Source organism: Engystomops pustulosus, chromosome 1 (assembly GCF_040894005.1).
Source record: "Engystomops pustulosus chromosome 1, aEngPut4.maternal, whole genome shotgun sequence".
NCBI lineage: Eukaryota > Metazoa > Chordata > Amphibia > Anura > Leptodactylidae > Engystomops > Engystomops pustulosus.
In genome coordinates, this window is record NC_092411.1 from 3,796,377 (window position 1) to 3,818,829 (window position 22,453).

General features: G+C 39.3%; 1 protein-coding gene across 3 annotated transcripts in view; it reads right to left on the reverse strand.

Moving 5' to 3' along the window:
• The window catches only part of FANCG (FA complementation group G), a 38,217-nt gene that overhangs the window by 942 nt on the left and 14,822 nt on the right, over window positions 1–22,453 (reverse strand). For 2 of the 3 annotated variants that reach the window (XM_072132768.1, XM_072132770.1), the window contains exons 13-14: window positions 1,728–1,868; window positions 838–959 (exon numbers count right to left, since the gene is read on the reverse strand). In XM_072132768.1, coding sequence (XP_071988869.1) covers window positions 838–959; window positions 1,728–1,868 — 263 coding nt within the window. Of the gene's footprint in view, window positions 1–826; window positions 960–1,727; window positions 1,869–22,453 lie in introns of all 3 variants that reach the window. The other variant, XM_072132771.1, reaches the window with a different exon arrangement.

Here is a 22,453-nt window from a genome sequence, read left to right on the forward strand (position 1 = left end):
CTTCCCCCGATCTCCAGGACAGCGGTCTGGAGGGTCTGGCAGCGCTTCCCCCGATCTCCAGGACAGCGGTCTGGAGGGTCTGGCAGCGCTTCCCCCGATCTCCAGGACAGCGGTCTGGAGGGTCTGGCAGCGCTTCCCCCTGATCTTCAGGACAGCGGTCAGGAGGGTCTGGCAGCGCTTCCCCCTGATCTCCAGGACAGTGGTCAGGAGGGTCTGGCAGCGCTTCCCCCTGATCTCCAGGACAGTGGTCAGGAGGGTCTGGCAGCGCTTCCCCCTGATCTCCAGGACAGGGTCAGGAGGGTCTGGCAGCGCTTCCCCCTGATCTCCAGGACAGGGTCAGGAGGGTCTGGCAGCTCTTCCCCCTGATCTCCAGGACAGGGTCAGGAGGGTCTGGCAGCGCTTCCCCCTGATCTCCAGGACAGGGTCAGGAGGGTCTGGCAGCGCTTCCCCCTGATCTCCAGGACAGGGTCAGGAGGGTCTGGCAGCGCTTCCCCCTGATCTCCGGGACAGCGGTCGGGAGGGTCTGGCAGCGCTTCCCCCTGATCTCCGGGACAGCGGTCTGGAGGGTCTGGCAGCGCTTCCCCCTGATCTCCAGGACAGGGGTCAGGAGGGTCCGGCAGCACTTCCCCCTGATCTCCAGGACAGGGTCAGGAGGGTCCGGCAGCACTTCCCCCTGATCTCCAGGACAGGGTCAGGAGGGTCCGGCAGCGCTTCCCCCTGATCTCCGGGACAGGGGTCAGGAGGGTCTGGCAGCGCTTCCCCCTGATCTCCAGGACAGGGTCAGGAGGGTCTGGCAGCGCTTCCCCCGATCTAAACATCCGCTCACCCTCTGATCACCTCCCACTGCTGGTGTAATTTGTCCTTGTTGCTCTGGAACATCCTCCACTGACACGCGGCTTCTTCTTTCCTTCCAAGTCTCCACAAAGCGTCCACTAGACACGAGGCGACACCGGGAAAAGCTGAGACAGAAACAAAATCCTTATTACTGCATCAATAATTATTAGGTTTCTAATATATAGAAAATGTTACACTCCTTAGCGAATCTCATCCTGCTCTATAACATACTACCTGCAGCTAGGACACTATGCATGTACAATCTGCTCAGCTCCTCCTGCTCTATAACATGCTGCCTGCAGGTAGGACACTATGTACAATCTGCTCAGCTCCTCCTGCTCTATAACATGCTGCCTGCAGATAGGACACTATGTACAATCTGCTCAGCTCCTCCTGCTCTATAACATGCTGCCTGCAGATAGGACACAATGTACAATCTGCTTATCTCCTCCTGCTCTATAACATGCTGCCTGCAGATAGGACACTATGCACAATCTGCTCAGCTGCTCCTGCTCTATAACATGCTGCCTGCAGATAGGACACTATGTGTAATCTGCTCAGCTCCTCTGCTCTATAACATGCTGCCTGCAGATAGGACACTATGTGTAATCTGCTCAGCTCCTCTGCTCTATAACATGCTGCCTGCAGATAGGACACTATGTGTAATCTGCTCAGCTCCTCTGCTCTATAACATGCTACCTGCAGATAGGACACTATGCACAATCTGCTCAGCTCCTCCTGCTCTATAACATGCTGCCTGCAGATAGGACACTATGTACAATCTGATCAGCTCCTCCCGGAGGATGTGTGATGGGTCTGGATCTATAGGGGGAAGGGATGTATATATATATATGTATATATGATGTTACACTGTGCCTGTACCTTCCTCATACCTGGGTCGCTCTGTAGACTGAGTTTTGCGCTCATCACAGCTTTCGCCTCGTCTCCCGTCTGCAGGAATCCGTTTCCTCTTCCCAGAAATGCGGCGGCTTTTAAGATGCCACAAACTTTATTCTGTGCGAGTTCTCCGGACCCTGAAGAGACCAAGAAACATCGGATGGGATCCAACACCCGGAAAACCCTACCAATCCGCTCCATAGCGCCACACGATGTATAGTGGCTGTGCCCGGTACTGCAGCTCTGCCACATTTACTTGGATTCAGCCGCCACCTGACCGTATCACAGGGAACATGACGCGGAGTTTTTGGATTGAGTTTATATAATTTTATTGTATATAATAGTATATAATTAGATTTTTAGCCTGGATCGAAACGGTTTTGGAAGCTCAAGATGTGTGCGATTTTATGTTTTCTTTTTTAAAGGGGCAGAGGATTTTTGTGTGGTTTTTTTCAACTTTTTTAGACTTCATTAGTTTAAACTTTATTCTATTCTTACATTATTTTATTACCATATATACCCGAGTATAAGGCGAGGCTCCTAATGTAACCACAAAAAACTGGGAAAACCTATTAACTCAAGTATAAGCCTAAGGGGGGGGGGGTAATGCTGCAACAATCCTTTAATGAAATGTCCAGCAGCAGAGCCCCCATTAAAATAATACATTTAGTAGAAGCCAAAGCTAAGGGGTGACCCCCCCGGGGGTGAGCGACGGAGGGCAAGTATACAAGTAATCTTTTTTATAACTCGAGTATAAGCCAGTTGGGTTTATTCACACAAGTATATGCACACCATATACACACAATGGGGGATATTTATCATACGCTGGTGCTCGTGCGCCAGCGTATGATAGCCCCGCCGCTGCAAATTCGCAGCCCGATACATCAAGAGGCTTCTGCCTGTATATACACAACATACAGACAGATATACAGCATATATACACACACATCCAGTATATACAACACATACACACAGATATACAGCATATATACACACACATCCAGTATATACAACACATACACACAGATATACAGCATATATACACCATACACAGCATATATACACACACATCCAGTATACACAACACATACACACAGATATACAGCATATATACACACACATCCAGTATATACACACACATCCAGTATATACATCATACACACAGATAGCATATATACACACACATCCAGTATATACAACACATACACACAGATATACAGCATATATACACACACATCCAGTATACACAACACATACACACAGATATACAGCATATATACACACACATCCAGTATATACACACACATCCAGTATATACATCATACACACAGATAGCATATATACACACACATCCAGTATATACAACACATACACACAGATATACAGCATATATACACACACATCCAGTATATACAACACATACACACAGATATACAGCATATATACACACACACATCCAGTATATACATCATACACACAGATATACAGCATATATACACACACATCCAGTATATACATCATACACACAGATATACAGCATATATACACACACATCCAGTATATACATCATACACACAGATATACAGCATATATACACACACATCCAGTATATACATCATACACACAGATATACAGCATATATACACTCACATCCAGTATATACAACACATATACACAGATACACAGCATATATACACACACATCCAGTATATACAGCACATACGCACAGCTATACAGAATATACACACCCATCCAGTATATACATCATACACACAGATATACAGCATATATACACACACATCCAGTATATACATCATACACACAGATATACAGCATATATACACACACATCCAGTATATACAACACATACACACAGATATACAGCATATATACACCATACACAGCATATATACACACACATCCAGTATACACAACACATACACACATATATACAGCATATATACACACTCATCCAGTATATACACACAGGCATCCAGTATATACTCAACACATACACACAGATATACAGCATATATACACACTCATCCAGTATATTCAACACATACACACAGATATGCAGCATATATACACACACATCCAGTATATACAGCATACACACAGATATACAGCATATATACACACATCCAGTATATACATCATACACACAGATATACAGCATATATACACACACATCCAGTATATACATCATACACACAGATATACAGCATATATACACACACATCCAGTATATACATCATACACACAGATATACAGCATATATACACACACATCCAGTATATACATCATACACACAGATATACAGCATATATACACACATCCAGTATATACAACACATATACACAGATACACAGCATATATACACACATATCCAGTATATACATCATACACACAGATATACAGAATATACACACATATCCAGTATATACATCATACACACAGATATACAGAATATACACACCCATCCAGTATATACAGCACATATGCACAGATATACAACATATATACACACACATCCAGTATATACAGCATACACACAGATATACAGCATGTATACACACACATCCATTATATACAACACATATACACACTCATCCAGTATATACATCACACACAGATATACAGCATATATACACACACATCCAGTATATACAACACATACACACAGATATACAGCATATATACACACATCCAGTATATACATCATACACACAGATATACAGCATATATACACACTCATCCAGTATATACATCATACACACAGATATACAGCATATATACACCATACACAGCATATATACACACACATCCAGTATACACAACACATACACACAGATATACAGCATATATACACACTCATCCAGTATATTCAACACATACACACAGATATACAGCATATATACACACTCATCCAGTATATTCAACACATACACACAGATATACAGCATATATACACACACATCCAATATATATACAACATACACACAGCTATACAGCATATATACACACTCATCCAGTATATTCAACACATACACACAGATATGCAGCATATATACACACACATCCAGTATATACAGCATACACACAGATATACAGCATATATACACACATCCAGTATATACATCATACACACAGATATACAGCATATATACACACACATCCAGTATATACATCATACACACAGATATACAGCATATATACACACACATCCAGTATATACATCATACACACAGATATACAGCATATATACACACATCCAGTATATACAACACATATACACAGATACACAGCATATATACACACATATCCAGTATATACAGCACATATGCACAGATATACAACATATATACACACACATCCAGTATATACAGCATACACACAGATATACAGCATGTATACACACACATCCATTATATACAACACATATACACACTCATCCAGTATATACATCACACACAGATATACAGCATATATACACACACATCCAGTATATACAACACATACACACAGATATACACACTCATCCAGTATATACATCACACACAGATATACAGCATATATACACACACATCCAGTATATACAACACATACACACATCCAGTATACACAACACATACACACAGATATACAGCATATATACACACTCATCCGGTATATACAACACATACACACAGATATACAGCATATATACACACTCATCCGGTATATACAACACATACACACAGATATACAGCATATATACACACTCATCCAGTATATTCAACACATACACACAGATATACAGCATATATACACACATCCAGTATATACAACACATACACACAGATATACAGCATATATACACACATCCAGTATATACAACACATATACACAGATATACAGCATATATACACACTCATCCAGTATATACATCATACACACAGCCAGGGGCGTAACCAGCAGCGGCTGGGCCCCATAGCAGACCTTTGAATGGGGCCCCCTTCTCTTCCGAATACATATTTATACACACACATTTACACAAGTGCAATCATTTTTATATATGTGTCTACACATTCATACATTTATTCACACAAGTATATGCACACCATATACACACAATGGGGGATATTTATCATACGCTGGTGCTCGTGCGCCAGCGTATGATAGGCCCGCCGCTGCAAATTCGCAGCCCGATACATCAAGAGGCTTCTGCCTGTATATACACAACATACAGACAGATATACAGCATATATACACACACATCCAGTATATACACACAGATATACAGCATATATACACACGCATCCAGTATATACACACAGATATACAGCATATATACACACGCATCCAGTATATACACACAGATATACAGCATATATACACACGCATCCAGTATATACACACACGCATCCAGTATATACAACACATATACAGATATACAGCATATATACACACACATCCAGTATATACAGCACATACGCACAGCTATACAGAATATACACACCCATCCAGTATATACAGCACATATGCACAGATATACAACATATATACACACACATGGAGTATACACAGCATACACACAGATATACAGCATATATACACACACATCCAGTATATACAGCGTACACACAGATATACAGCATATATACACACACATCCAGTAAATACAACACATATACACAGATATACAGCATATATACACACACATCCAGTATATACAACACATATACACAGATATACAGCATATATACACACACATCCAGTATATACATCATACACACAGATATACAGCATATATACACACACATCCAGTATATACATCATACACACAGATATACAGCATATATACACACACATCCAGTATATACATCATACACACAGATAGCATATATACACACACATCCAGTATATACATCATACACACAGATATACAGCATATATACACACACATCCAGTATATACATCATACACACAGATAGCATATATACACACACATCCAGTATATACATCATACACACAGATAGCATATATACACACACATCCAGTATATACATCATACACACAGATATACAGCATATATACACACACATCCAGTATATACAACACATACACACAGATATACAGCATATATACACACACATCCAGTATATACATCATACACACAGATATACAGCATATATACACACACATCCAGTATATACATCATACACACAGATATACAGCATATATACACACACATCCAGTATATACATCATACACACAGATATACAGCATATATACACTCACATCCAGTATATACAACACATATACACAGATACACAGCATATATACACACACATCCAGTATATACAGCACATACGCACAGCTATACAGAATATACACACCCATCCAGTATATACAGCACATATGCACAGATATACAACATATATACACACACATGGAGTATACACAGCATACACACAGATATACAGCATGTATACACACACATCCATTATATACAACACATACACACAGATATACAGCATATATACACACATCCAGTATATACATCATACACACAGATATACAGCATATATACACACACATCCAGTATATACAACACATACACACAGATATACAGCATATATACACCATACACAGCATATATACACACACATCCAGTATACACAACACATACACACAGATATACAGCATATATACACACACACATCCAGTATATACAACACATACACACAGATATACAGCATATATACACCATACACAGCATATATACACACACATCCAGTATACACAACACATACACACAGATATACAGCATATATACACACATCCAGTATATACATCATACACACAGATATACAGCATATATACACACACATCCAGTATATACATCATACACACAGATATACAGCATATATACACACATCCAGTATATACAACACATATACACAGATACACAGCATATATACACACATATCCAGTATATACATCATACACACAGATATACAGCATATATACACACACATCCAGTATATACATCATACACACAGATATACAGCATATATACACACACATCCAGTATATACATCATACACACAGATATACAGCATATATACACACACATCCAGTATATACATCATACACACAGATATACAGCATATATACACACATCCAGTATATACAACACATATACACAGATACACAGCATATATACACACATATCCAGTACTGTATATACAGCACATACGCACAGCTATACAGAATATACACACCCATCCAGTATATACAGCACATATGCACAGATATACAACATATATACACACACATGGAGTATACACAGCATACACACAGATATACAGCATATATACACACATCCAGTATATACATCATACACACAGATATACAGCATATATACACACTCATCCAGTATATACATCATACACACAGATATACAGCATATATACACACATCCAGTATATACATCATACACACAGATATACAGCATATATACACACTCATCCAGTATATACAACACATACACACAGATATACAACATATATACACACACATGGAGTATACACAGCATACACACAGATATACAGCATATCTACACACATCCAGTATATACATCATACACACAGATATACAGCATATATACACACTCATCCAGTATATACAACACATACACACAGATATACAGCATATATACACACATCCAGTATATACAACCAGTGGCGTAACAACCACCGTAGCAGACGTAGCAGTTGCTACGGGGCCCGGGCGCAGGGGGGCCCGTGATGGACGGGCAAAGAATAATTTATTTACTTGCTTCCTGCCCCTGGCAGGAAGCGGGAACGCTGATTTAAAGAGCGGCCAATGAGCCCGGGACGACATCCGAATTATAATTTGTTATGGATGTGTCCCCGGGCCTGTCCCACTGCATATGAGGTGGGCGGAGAGATAGTGGGACAGGCCCGGGGACATATCATTAACAAATTATAATTCGGATGTCGTCCCGGGCTCAGGAGCCGCTCCACTACCTTTTCTGAGGAATCTGGTGCCTGCCCCGCCCACCAGGCATCAGGCCCGCCAACTTCATGTCCAGGCCGTACCACCCTCCGCCCATGCGGCCCGGCCGCCTCTCCTACGGCATGGCTCGCCTGCCTATCCTGCGGCCCGGCGCGCTTCTCCTGTGGCCTGGCTCGCCCGCCTCTCCTGCGGCCATCGTGCTCGCCTCACCTGCGGCACGCTCACCTCGTCTGCCTTCTGACCCGACCCCATGTTCCAGGCGCGACGCGACGACTGTGTGACATTTAGTGATGAAGGTGGGTGAGTACAATTAATACAGTATGTATTAAATGCATATAACTGTGTTTGTGTGTGTGTTGTGAGATATATATATATATGTGTATAGCTGTGTGTATGTTGTATATATATTGGATGTGTGTGTATATATGCTGTATAGCTGTGTGTATGATGTATATACTGGATGTGTGTGTATATATGCTGTATATCTGTGTGTATGTGTTGTATATACTGGATGTGAGTGTATATATGCTGTATAGCTGTGTGTATGATGTATATACTGGATGTGTGTGTATATATGCTGTATATCTGTGTGTATGATGTATATACTGGATGTGTGTGTATATATGCTGTGTATCTGTGTATATGTGTTGTATATACTGGATGTGAGTGTATATATGCTGTATAGCTGTGTGTATGATGTATATACTGGATGAGTGTGTATATATGCTGTATATCTGTGTGTATGTGTTGTATATACTGGATGAGTGTGTATATATGCTGTATATCTGTGTATATGTGTTGTATATACTGGATGTGTGTATATATGCTGTATATCTGTGTGTATGTGTTGAATATACTGGATGAGTGTGTATATATGCTGTATATCTGTGTGTATGTGTTGTATATACCAGATGAGTGTGTATATATGCTGTATATCTGTGTGTATGTGTTGTATATACCGGATGAGTGTGTATATATGCTGTATATCTGTGTGTATGTGTTGTGTATACTGGATGTGTGTATGTGTTGTATATACTGGATGTGTGTGTATATATGCTGTATATCTGTGTGTATGTGTTGTATATACTGGATGTGTGTGTATATATGCTGTATATCTGTGTGTGATGTATATACTGGATGAGTGTGTATATGTGTTGTATATAATGGATGTGTGTGTATACATGCTGTATATCTGTGTGTATGCTGTATATACTGGATGTGTGTGTATATATGTTGTATATCTGTGCATATGTGCTGTATATACTGGATGGGTGTGTATATTCTGTATAGCTGTGCGTATGTGCTGTATATACTGGATATGTGTGTGTATATATGCTGTGTATCTGTGTATATGTGTTGTATATACTGGATGTGTGTATATATGCTGTATATCTGTGTGTATGATGTATATACTGGATGCGTGTGTATATATGCTGTATATCTGTGTGTATGTTGTATATATATTGGATGTGTGTGTATATATGCTGTATATCTGTGTGTATGATGTATATACTGGTTGTGTGTGTATATATGCTGTATATCTGTGTGTATGATGTATATACTGGATGTGTGTATATATGCTGTATATCTGTGTGTATGATGTATATACTGGATGTGTGTATATATGCTGTATATCTGTGTGTATGATGTATATACTGGATGTGTGTATATATGCTGTATATCTGTGTGTATGCTGTATATACTGGATGTGTGTGTATATATGCTGCATATCTGTGTGTATGTGTTGAATATACTGGATGAGTGTGTATATATGCTGTATAGCTGTGTGTATGTTGTATATATATTGGATGTGTGTGTATATATGCTGTATATCTGTGTGTATGTGTTGAATATACTGGATGAGTGTGTATATATGCTGTATATCTGTGTGTATGTGTTGAATATACTGGATGAGTGTGTATATATGCTGTATATCTGTGTGTATGTGTTGTGTATACTGGATGTGTGTGTATATATGCTGTGTATGGTGTATATATGCTGTATATCTGTGTGTATGTGTTGTATACAGGGGCGTAACCAGCAGCGGCTGGGCCCCATAGCAGACCTTTGAATGGGGCCCCCTTCTCTTCCGAATACATATTTATACACACACATTTACACAAGTGCAATCATTTTTATATATGTGTCTACACATTCATACATTTATTCAAACAAGTATATGCACACCATATACACACAATGGGGGATATTTATCATACGCTGGTGCTCGTGCGCCAGCGTATGATAGCCCCGCCGCTGCAAATTCGCAGCCCGATACATCAAGAGGCTTCTGCCTGTATATACACAACATACAGACAGATATACAGCATATATACACACACATCCAGTATATACACACAGATATACAGCATATATACACACGCATCCAGTATATACACACAGATATACAGCATATATACACACGCATCCAGTATATACACACAGATATACAGCATATATACACACGCATCCAGTATATACACACAGATATACAGCATATATACACACGCATCCAGTATATACACACAGATATACAGCATATATACACACGCATCCAGTATATACAGCACATACGCACAGCTATACAGAATATACACACCCATCCAGTATATACAGCACATATGCACAGATATACAACATATATACACACACATGGAGTATACACAGCATACACACAGATATACAGCATATATACACACACATCCAGTATATACAGCGTACACACAGATATACAGCATATATACACACACATCCAGTATATACAACACATATACACAGATATACAGCATATATACACACACATCCAGTATATACAACACATATACACAGATATACAGCATATATACACACACATCCAGTATATACATCATACACACAGATATACAGCATATATACACACACATCCAGTATATACATCATACACACAGATATACAGCATATATACACACACATCCAGTATATACATCATACACACAGATATACAGCATATATACACACACATCCAGTATATACATCATACACACAGATAGCATATATACACACACATCCAGTATATACATCATACACACAGATAGCATATATACACACACATCCAGTATATACATCATACACACAGATAGCATATATACACACACATCCAGTATATACATCATACACACAGATATACAGCATATATACACACACATCCAGTATATACAACATACACACAGATATACAGCATATATACACACACATCCAGTATATACAACACATACACACAGATATACAGCATATATACACACACATCCAGTATATACATCATACACACAGATATACAGCATATATACACACACATCCAGTATATACATCATACACACAGATATACAGCATATATACACACATCCAGTATATACAACACATATACACAGATACACAGCATATATACACACATATCCAGTATATACATCATACACACAGATATACAGCATATATACACACACATCCAGTATATACATCATACACACAGATATACAGCATATATACACACACATCCAGTATATACATCATACACACAGATATACAGCATATATACACACATCCAGTATATACAACACATATACACAGATACACAGCATATATACACACATATCCAGTACTGTATATACAGCACATACGCACAGCTATACAGAATATACACACCCATCCAGTATATACAGCACATATGCACAGATATACAACATATATACACACACATGGAGTATACACAGCATACACACAGATATACAGCATATATACACACATCCAGTATATACATCATACACACAGATATACAGCATATATACACACTCATCCAGTATATACATCATACACACAGATATACAGCATATATACACACATCCAGTATATACATCATACACACAGATATACAGCATATATACACACTCATCCAGTATATACAACACATACACACAGATATACAACATATATACACACACATGGAGTATACACAGCATACACACAGATATACAGCATATCTACACACATCCAGTATATACATCATACACACAGATATACAGCATATATACACACTCATCCAGTATATACAACACATACACACAGATATACAACATATATACACACACATGGAGTATACACAGCATACACACAGATATACAGCATATCTACACACATCCAGTATATACATCATACACACAGATATGCAGCATATATACACACTCATCCAGTATATACAACACATACACACAGATATACAGCATATATACACACATCCAGTATATACAACCAGTGGCGTAACAACCACCGTAGCAGACGTAGCAGTTGCTACGGGGCCCGGGCGCAGGGGGGCCCGTGATGGACGGGCAAAGAATAATTTATTTACTTGCTTCCTGCCTCTGGCAGGAAGCGGGAACGCTGATTTAAAGAGCGGCCAATGAGCCCGGGACGACATCCGAATTATAATTTGTTATGGATGTGTCCCCGGGCCTGTCCCACTGCATATGAGGTGGGCGGAGAGATAGTGGGACAGGCCCGGGGACATATCATTAACAAATTATAATTCGGATGTCGTCCCGGGCTCAGGAGCCGCTCCACTACCTTTTCTGAGGAATCTGGTGCCTGCCCCGCCCACCAGGCATCAGGCCCGCCAACTTCATGTCCAGGCCGTACCACCCTCCGCCCATGCGGCCCGGCCGCCTCTCCTACGGCATGGCTCGCCTGCCTATCCTGCGGCCCGGCGCGCTTCTCCTGTGGCCTGGCTCGCCCGCCTCTCCTGCGGCCATCGTGCTCGCCTCACCTGCGGCACGCTCACCTCGTCTGCCTTCTGACCCGACCCCATGTTCCAGGCGCGACGCGACGACTGTGTGACATTTAGTGATGAAGGTGGGTGAGTACAATTAATACAGTATGTATTAAATGCATATAACTGTGTTTGTGTGTGTGTTGTGAGATATATATATATATGTGTATAGCTGTGTGTATGTTGTATATATATTGGATGTGTGTGTATATATGCTGTATAGCTGTGTGTATGATGTATATACTGGATGAGTGTGTATATATGCTGTATAGCTGTGTGTATGATGTATATACTGGATGAGTGTGTATATATGCTGTATAGCTGTGTGTATGATGTATATACTGGATGTGTGTGTATATATGCTGTATATCTGTGTGTATGTGTTGTATATACTGGATGTGTGTATATATGCTGTATATCTGTGTGTATGATGTATATACTGGATGTGTGTGTATATATGCTGTATAGCTGTGTGTATGATGTATATACTGGATGTGTGTATATATGCTGTATATCTGTGTGTATGATGTATATACTGGATGTGTGTATATATGCTGTATATCTGTGTGTATGATGTATATACTGGATGTGTGTGTATATATGCTGTATAGCTGTGTGTATGATGTATATACTGGATGAGTGTGTATATATGCTGTATATCTGTGTGTATGTGTTGTATATACTGGATGAGTGTGTATATATGCTGTATATCTGTGTGTATGTGTTGTATATACTGGATGAGTGTGTATATATGCTGTATATCTGTGTATATGTGTTGTATATACTGGATGTGTGTATATATGCTGTATATCTGTGTATATGTGTTGTATATACTGGATGTGTGTATATATGCTGTATATCTGTGTGTATGTGTTGAATATACTGGATGAGTGTGTATATATGCTGTATATCTGTGTGTATGTGTTGTATATACCGGATGAGTGTGTATATATGCTGTATATCTGTGTGTATGTGTTGTATATACCGGATGAGTGTGTATATATGCTGTATATCTGTGTGTATGTGTTGTATATACCGGATGAGTGTGTATATATGCTGTATATCTGTGTGTATGTGTTGTGTATACTGGATGTGTGTATGTGTTGTATATACTGGATGTGTGTATGTGTTGTATATACTGGATGTGTGTGTATATATGCTGTATATCTGTGTGTATGTGTTGTATATACTGGATGTGTGTGTATATATGCTGTATATCTGTGTGTGATGTATATACTGGATGAGTGTGTATATGTGTTGTATATAATGGATGTGTGTGTATACATGCTGTATATCTGTGTGTATGCTGTATATACTGGATGTGTGTGTATATATGTTGTATATCTGTGCATATGTGCTGTATATACTGGATGGGTGTGTATATTCTGTATAGCTGTGCGTATGTGCTGTATATACTGGATATGTGTGTGTATATATGCTGTGTATCTGTGTATATGTGTTGTATATACTGGATGTGTGTATATATGCTGTATATCTGTGTGTATGATGTATATACTGGATGTGTGTGTATATATGCTGTATATCTGTGTGTATGATGTATATACTGGATGTGTGTGTATATATGCTGTATATCTGTGTGTATGATGTATATACTGGATGTGTGTGTATATATGCTGTATATCTGTGTGTATGCTGTATATACTGGATGTGTGTGTATATATGCTGCATATCAGTGTGTATGTGTTGAATATACTGGATGAGTGTGTATATATGCTGTATAGCTGTGTGTATGTTGTATATATACTGGATGAGTGTGTATATATGCTGTATATCTGTGTGTATGTGTTGAATATACTGGATGAGTGTGTATATATGCTGTACATCTGTGTGTATGTGTTGAATATACTGGATGTGTGTGTATATATGCTGTGTATGGTGTATATATGCTGTATATCTGTGTGTATGTGTTGTATATACTGGATGTGTGTGTATATATGCTGTATATCTGTGTGTATGATGTATATACTGGATGAGTGTGTATATATGCTGTATATCTGTGTGTATGATGTATATACTGGATGTGTGTATATATGCTGTATATCTGTGTGTATGCTGTGTATACTCCATGTGTGTGTATATATGTTGTATATCTGTGCGTATGTGCTGTATATACTGGATATGTGTGTATATATGCTGTATATCTGTGTGTATGTGCTGTATATACTGGATATGTGTGTATATATGCTGTATATCTGTGTGTATGTGTTGTATATACTGGATGTGTGTATATATGCTGTATATCTGTGTGTATGATGTATATACTGGATGTGTGTGTATATATGCTGAATATCTGTGTGTATGATGTATATACTGGATGTGTGTGTATATATGCTGTATATCTGTGTGTATGATGTATATACTGGATGTGTGTATATATGCTGTATATCTGTGTGTATGATGTATATACTGGATGTGTGTATATATGCTGTATATCTGTGTGTATGCTGTATATACTGGATGTGTGTGTATATATGCTGCATATCTGTGTGTATGTGTTGAATATACTGGATGAGTGTGTATATATGCTGTATATCTGTGTGTATGTGTTGAGTATACTGGATGAGTGTGTATATATGCTGTATATCTGTGTGTATGTGTTGTGTATACTGGATGTGTGTGTATATATGCTGTATATCTGTGTGTATGCTGTGTATACTCCATGTGTGTGTATATATGTTGTATATCTGTGCATATGTGCTGTATATACTGGATGGGTGTGTATATTCTGTATAGCTGTGCGTATGTGCTGTATATACTGGATGTGTGTGTATATATGCTGTATATCTGTGTGTATGCTGTGTATACTCCATGTGTGTGTATATATGTTGTATATCTGTGCATATGTGATGTATATACTGGATGGGTGTGTATATTCTGTATAGCTGTGCGTATGTGCTGTATATACTGGATGTGTGTGTATATATGCTGTATATCTGTATATGTGTTGTATATACTGGATGTGTGTGTATATATGCTGTATATCTGTGTATATGTGTTGTGTATATACTGGATGCGTGTGTATATATGCTGTATATCTGTGTGTATGTGTTGAGTATACTGGATGAGTGTGTATATATGCTGTATATCTGTGTGTATGATGTATATACTGGATGTGTGTATATATGCTGTATATCTGTGTGTATGATGTATATACTGGATGTGTGTATATATGCTGTATATCTGTGTGTATGATGTATATACTGGATGTGTGTATATATGCTGTATATCTGTGTGTATGTGTTGTGTATACTGGATGTGTGTGTATATATGCTGTATATCTGTGTGTATGTGTTGAGTATACTGGATGTGTGTGTATATATGCTGTATATCTGTGTGTATGATGTATATACTGGATGTGTGTATATATGCTGTATATCTGTGTGTATGATGTATATACTGGATGTGTGTATATATGCTGTATATCTGTGTGTATGTGTTGTGTATACTGGATGTGTGTGTATATATGCTGTATATCTGTGTGTATGTGTTGAGTATACTGGATGAGTGTGTATATATGCTGTATATCTGTGTGTATGTGTTGTGTATACTGGATGTGTGTGTATATATGCTGCGTATGGTGTATATATGCTGTATATCTGTGTGTATGTGTTGTATATACTGGATGTGTGTGTATATATGCTGTTTATCTGTGTGTATGTGTTGTGTATACTGGATGTGTGTGTATATATGCTGTGTATGGTGTATATATGCTGTATATCTGTGTGTATGATGTATATACTGGATGTGTGTGTATATATGCTGTATATCTGTGTGTATGTGTTGTATATACTGGATGTGTGTGTATATATGCTGTATATCTGTGTATATGTGTTGTATATACTGGATGTGTGTGTATATATGCTGTATATCTGTGTGTACGCTGTATATACTGGATGTGTGTGTATATATGCTGTATATCTGTGTGTATGCTGTGTATACTCCATGTGTGTGTGTATATTCTGTATAGCTGTGCGTATGTGCTGTATATACTGGATGTGTGTGTATATATGCTGTATATCTGTATATGTGTTGTATATACTGGATGTGTGTGTATATATGCTGTATATCTGTGTGTACGCTGTATATACTGGATGTGTGTGTATATATGCTGTGTATCTGTGTGTATGTGTTGTATATACTGGATGCGTGTGTATATATGCTGTATATCTGTGTGTATATACTGGATGCGTGTGTATATATGCTGTATATCTGTGTGTATATACTGGATGCGTGTGTATATATGCTGTATATCTGTGTGTATGTGTTGTATATACTGGATGCGTGTGTATATATGCTGTATATCTGTGTGTATATACTGGATGCGTGTGTATATATGCTGTATATCTGTGTGTATATACTGGATGCGTGTGTATATATGCTGTATATCTGTGTGTATATACTGGATGCGTGTGTATATATGCTGTATATCTGTGTGTATATACTGGATGTGTGTGTATATATGCTGTATATCTGTCTGTATGTTGTGTATATACAGGCAGAAGCCTCTTGATGTATCGGGCTGCGAATTTGCAGCGGCGGGGCTATCATACGCTGGCGCACGAGCACCAGCGTATGATAAATATCCCCCATTGTGTGTATATGGTGTGCATATACTTGTTTGAATAAATGTATGAATGTGTAGACACATATATAAAAATGATTGCACTTGTGTAAATGTGTGTGTATAAATATGTATTCGGAAGAGAAGGGGGCCCCATTCAAAGGTCTGCTATGGGGCCCAGCAGCTGCTGGTTACGCCCCTGTATACAACACATACACACAGATATACAGCATATATACACCATACACAGCATATATACACACACATCCAGTATACACAACACATACACACAGATATACAGCATATATACACACTCATCCAGTATATTCAACACATACACACAGCTATACAGCATATATACACACACATCCAGTATATACAGCATACACACAGATATACAGCATATATACACACATCCAGTATATACATCATACACACAGATATACAGCATATATACACACATCCAGTATATACATCATACACACAGATATACAGCATATATACACACACATCCAGTATATACATCATACACACAGATATACAGCATATATACACACATCCAGTATATACAACACATATACACAGATACACAGCATATATACACACACATATCCAGTATATACAGCACATACGCACAGCTATACAGAATATACACACCCATCCAGTATATACAGCACATATGCACAGATATACAACATATATACACACACATCCAGTATATACAGCATACACACAGATATACAGCATGTATACACACACATCCATTATATACAACACATATACACACTCATCCAGTATATACATCACACACAGATATACAGCATATATACACACACATCCAGTATATACAACACATACACACAGATATACAGCATATATACACACACATCCAGTATATACAACACATACACACATCCAGTATACACAACACATACACACAGATATACAGCATATATACACACTCATCCGGTATATACAACACATACACACAGATATACAGCATATATACACACTCATCCGGTATATACAACACATACACACAGATATACAGCATATATACACACTCATCCAGTATATTCAACACATACACACAGATATACAGCATATATACACACATCCAGTATATTCAACACATACACACAGATATACAGCATATATACACACATCCAGTATATACAACACATACACACAGATATACAGCATATATACACAACATACAGACAGATATACAGCATATATATACACACATCCAGTATATACAACACATATACACAGATATACAGCATATATACACACTCATCCAGTATATACAACACATACACACAGATATACAGCATATATACACACTCATCCAGTATATACATCATACACACAGCTATACAGCATATATACACTCACATCCAGTATATACAACACATATACACAGATACACAGCATATATACACACACATCCAGTATATACATCATACACACAGATATACAGCATATATACACACACATCCAGTATATACATCATACACACAGATATACAGCATATATACACACACATCCAGTATATACATCATACACACAGATATACAGCATATATACACACACATCCAGTATATACATCATACACACAGCTATACAGCATATATACACACACATCCAGTATATACATCATACACACAGCTATACAGCATATATACACTCACATCCAGTATATACAACACATACACACAGATATACAGCATATATACACACTCATCCAGTATATACATCATACACACAGCTATACAGCATATATACACACACATCCAATATATATACAACATACACACAGCTATACACATATATATATATATCTCACAACACACACACAAACACAGTTATATGCATTTAATACATACTGTATTAATTGTACTCACCCACCTTCATCACTAAATGTCACACAGTCGTCGCGTCGCGCCTGGAACATGGGGTCGGGTCAGAAGGCAGACGAGGTGAGCGTGCCGCAGGTGAGGCGAGCACGATGGCCGCAGGAGAGGCGGGCGAGCCAGGCCACAGGAGAAGCGCGCCGGGCCGCAGGATAGGCAGGCGAGCCATGCCGTAGGAGAGGCGGCCGGGCCGCATGGGCGGAGGGTGGTACGGCCTGGACATGAAGTTGGCGGGCCTGATGCCTGGTGGGCGGGGCAGGCACCAGATTCCTCAGAAAAGGTAGTGGAGCGGCTCCTGAGCCCGGGACGACATCCGAATTATAATTTGTTAATGATATGTCCCCGGGCCTGTCCCACTATCTCTCCGCCCACCTCATATGCAGTGGGACAGGCCCGGGGACACATCCATAACAAATTATAATTCGGATGTCGTCCCGGGCTCATTGGCCGCTCTTTAAATCAGCGTTCCCGCTTCCTGCCAGAGGCAGGAAGCAAGTAAATAAATTATTCTTTGCCCGTCCATCACGGGCCCCCCTGCGCCCGGGCCCCGTAGCAACTGCTACGTCTGCTACGGTGGTTGTTACGCCACTGGTTGTATATACTGGATGTGTGTATATATGCTGTATATCTGTGTGTATGTGTTGTATATACTGGATGAGTGTGTATATATGCTGCATATCTGTGTGTATGATGTATATACTGGATGTGTGTAGATATGCTGTATATCTGTGTGTATGCTGTGTATACTCCATGTGTGTGTATATATGTTGTATATCTGTGTGTATGTGTTGTATATACTGGATGAGTGTGTATATATGCTGTATATCTGTGTGTATGATGTATATACTGGATGTGTGTAGATATGCTGTATATCTGTGTGTATGCTGTGTATACTCCATGTGTGTGTATATATGTTGTATATCTGTGTGTATGTGTTGTATATACTGGATGAGTGTGTATATATGCTGTATATCTGTGTGTATGATGTATATACTGGATGTGTGTATATATGCTGTATATCTGTGTGTATGATGTATATACTGGATGAGTGTGTATATATGCTGTATATCTGTGTGTATGATGTATATACTGGATGTGTGTATATATGCTGTATATCTGTGTGTATGCTGTGTATACTCCATGTGTGTGTATATATGTTGTATATCTGTGCATATGTGCTGTATATACTGGATGCACGGGCTAAGTGTTAACAAAACGTGTTTGTTAACATGCATCAAAACGCATGCGTTAATGTCATGTGTGAAAACTCCCTTAAAAGGCATCTATAAGACTGTATGCAAATTAGCCTGAGGGGCTCCATAGGTGTTTATGAAGCCTGGAGCCCCTCAGGCTAACTTGCATACAATCTTTCATCCTGGTGGTAGATGCCCTTGAATTCTGCATTAACATTTCATTAAAGGATTGCAAAACATGTGGCACTAATTACAAATCACATGTGATCAGGTCAAGCCCCGCCCCTTTCCAGGTTAATTGCATTTCAAAACGTGATTCAAGCAAAACGTGTGAAAGGGTCCAGACAGCAGAGAGAGGGCATCAGCTACAAGACGAGACAGATAAAGCTGGTGTATTCATCAGCCTCATAGATCTTGTGAATAGGGGAGGGGGGATCCCATTTATACAAACTATCTCATTATATCATAAGTTGCACATTTGTGACAATCCCTTTAAGTGTCGTTTCTTCCTGAACTCCTAACAGACCGATGTTTATTTGCACATCATAACCGGATGATCTGGAGATGGAGCCGGGGAGGTCAGAGGTCATGTGATAGACGCTGCAGAGAAAATCCCGGAAATCACTGCTACTTTGTGTCTGACACATCAATTACAGGATCTGCCGGGAGACACGAGACGTCTCTTTCCAGATAAATTGCTGAATGTTCTATTGAATATTTCCATCTCATGTTACTGATTGGTGGAGGAACAGCAGAACCAGGCGCCGGGTTCAGCATCAGTGTACTAGGGAGGACAGGCACCCCCGTCCCCAGAATGAGATGATGTGACCCTCCTCAGCCTGGGAGTCGGTGGGGTCTGACAATGATCAGATGATGCAGAACCTACAGCTGCAATCCCCACACTGGCCACTGCACGGCGCTATATCAACCTGATACCGATGATATATACTATGGAAAACCCCTTTAAGGGGCCCTAGACATGAACCTCCTATGTGAGTAACTATTACAGCAGGACCAAGGTGCTTGGAGGGGTCAGGACTGTTCCTGCGGGAGATGTCGAGGCAGGTTCTGGGCTGCTGTCTTTCTAGGCAGCAGATAATTCCCTGCTCTCAGTTAACATGCATCCTCAGCCCGAGTATAGAGAGGAGTCACAAGAAAATAGCTGCCAGCCAAGAGCCAACGGCTACGGAATATGTGTGAGCAGCCATAA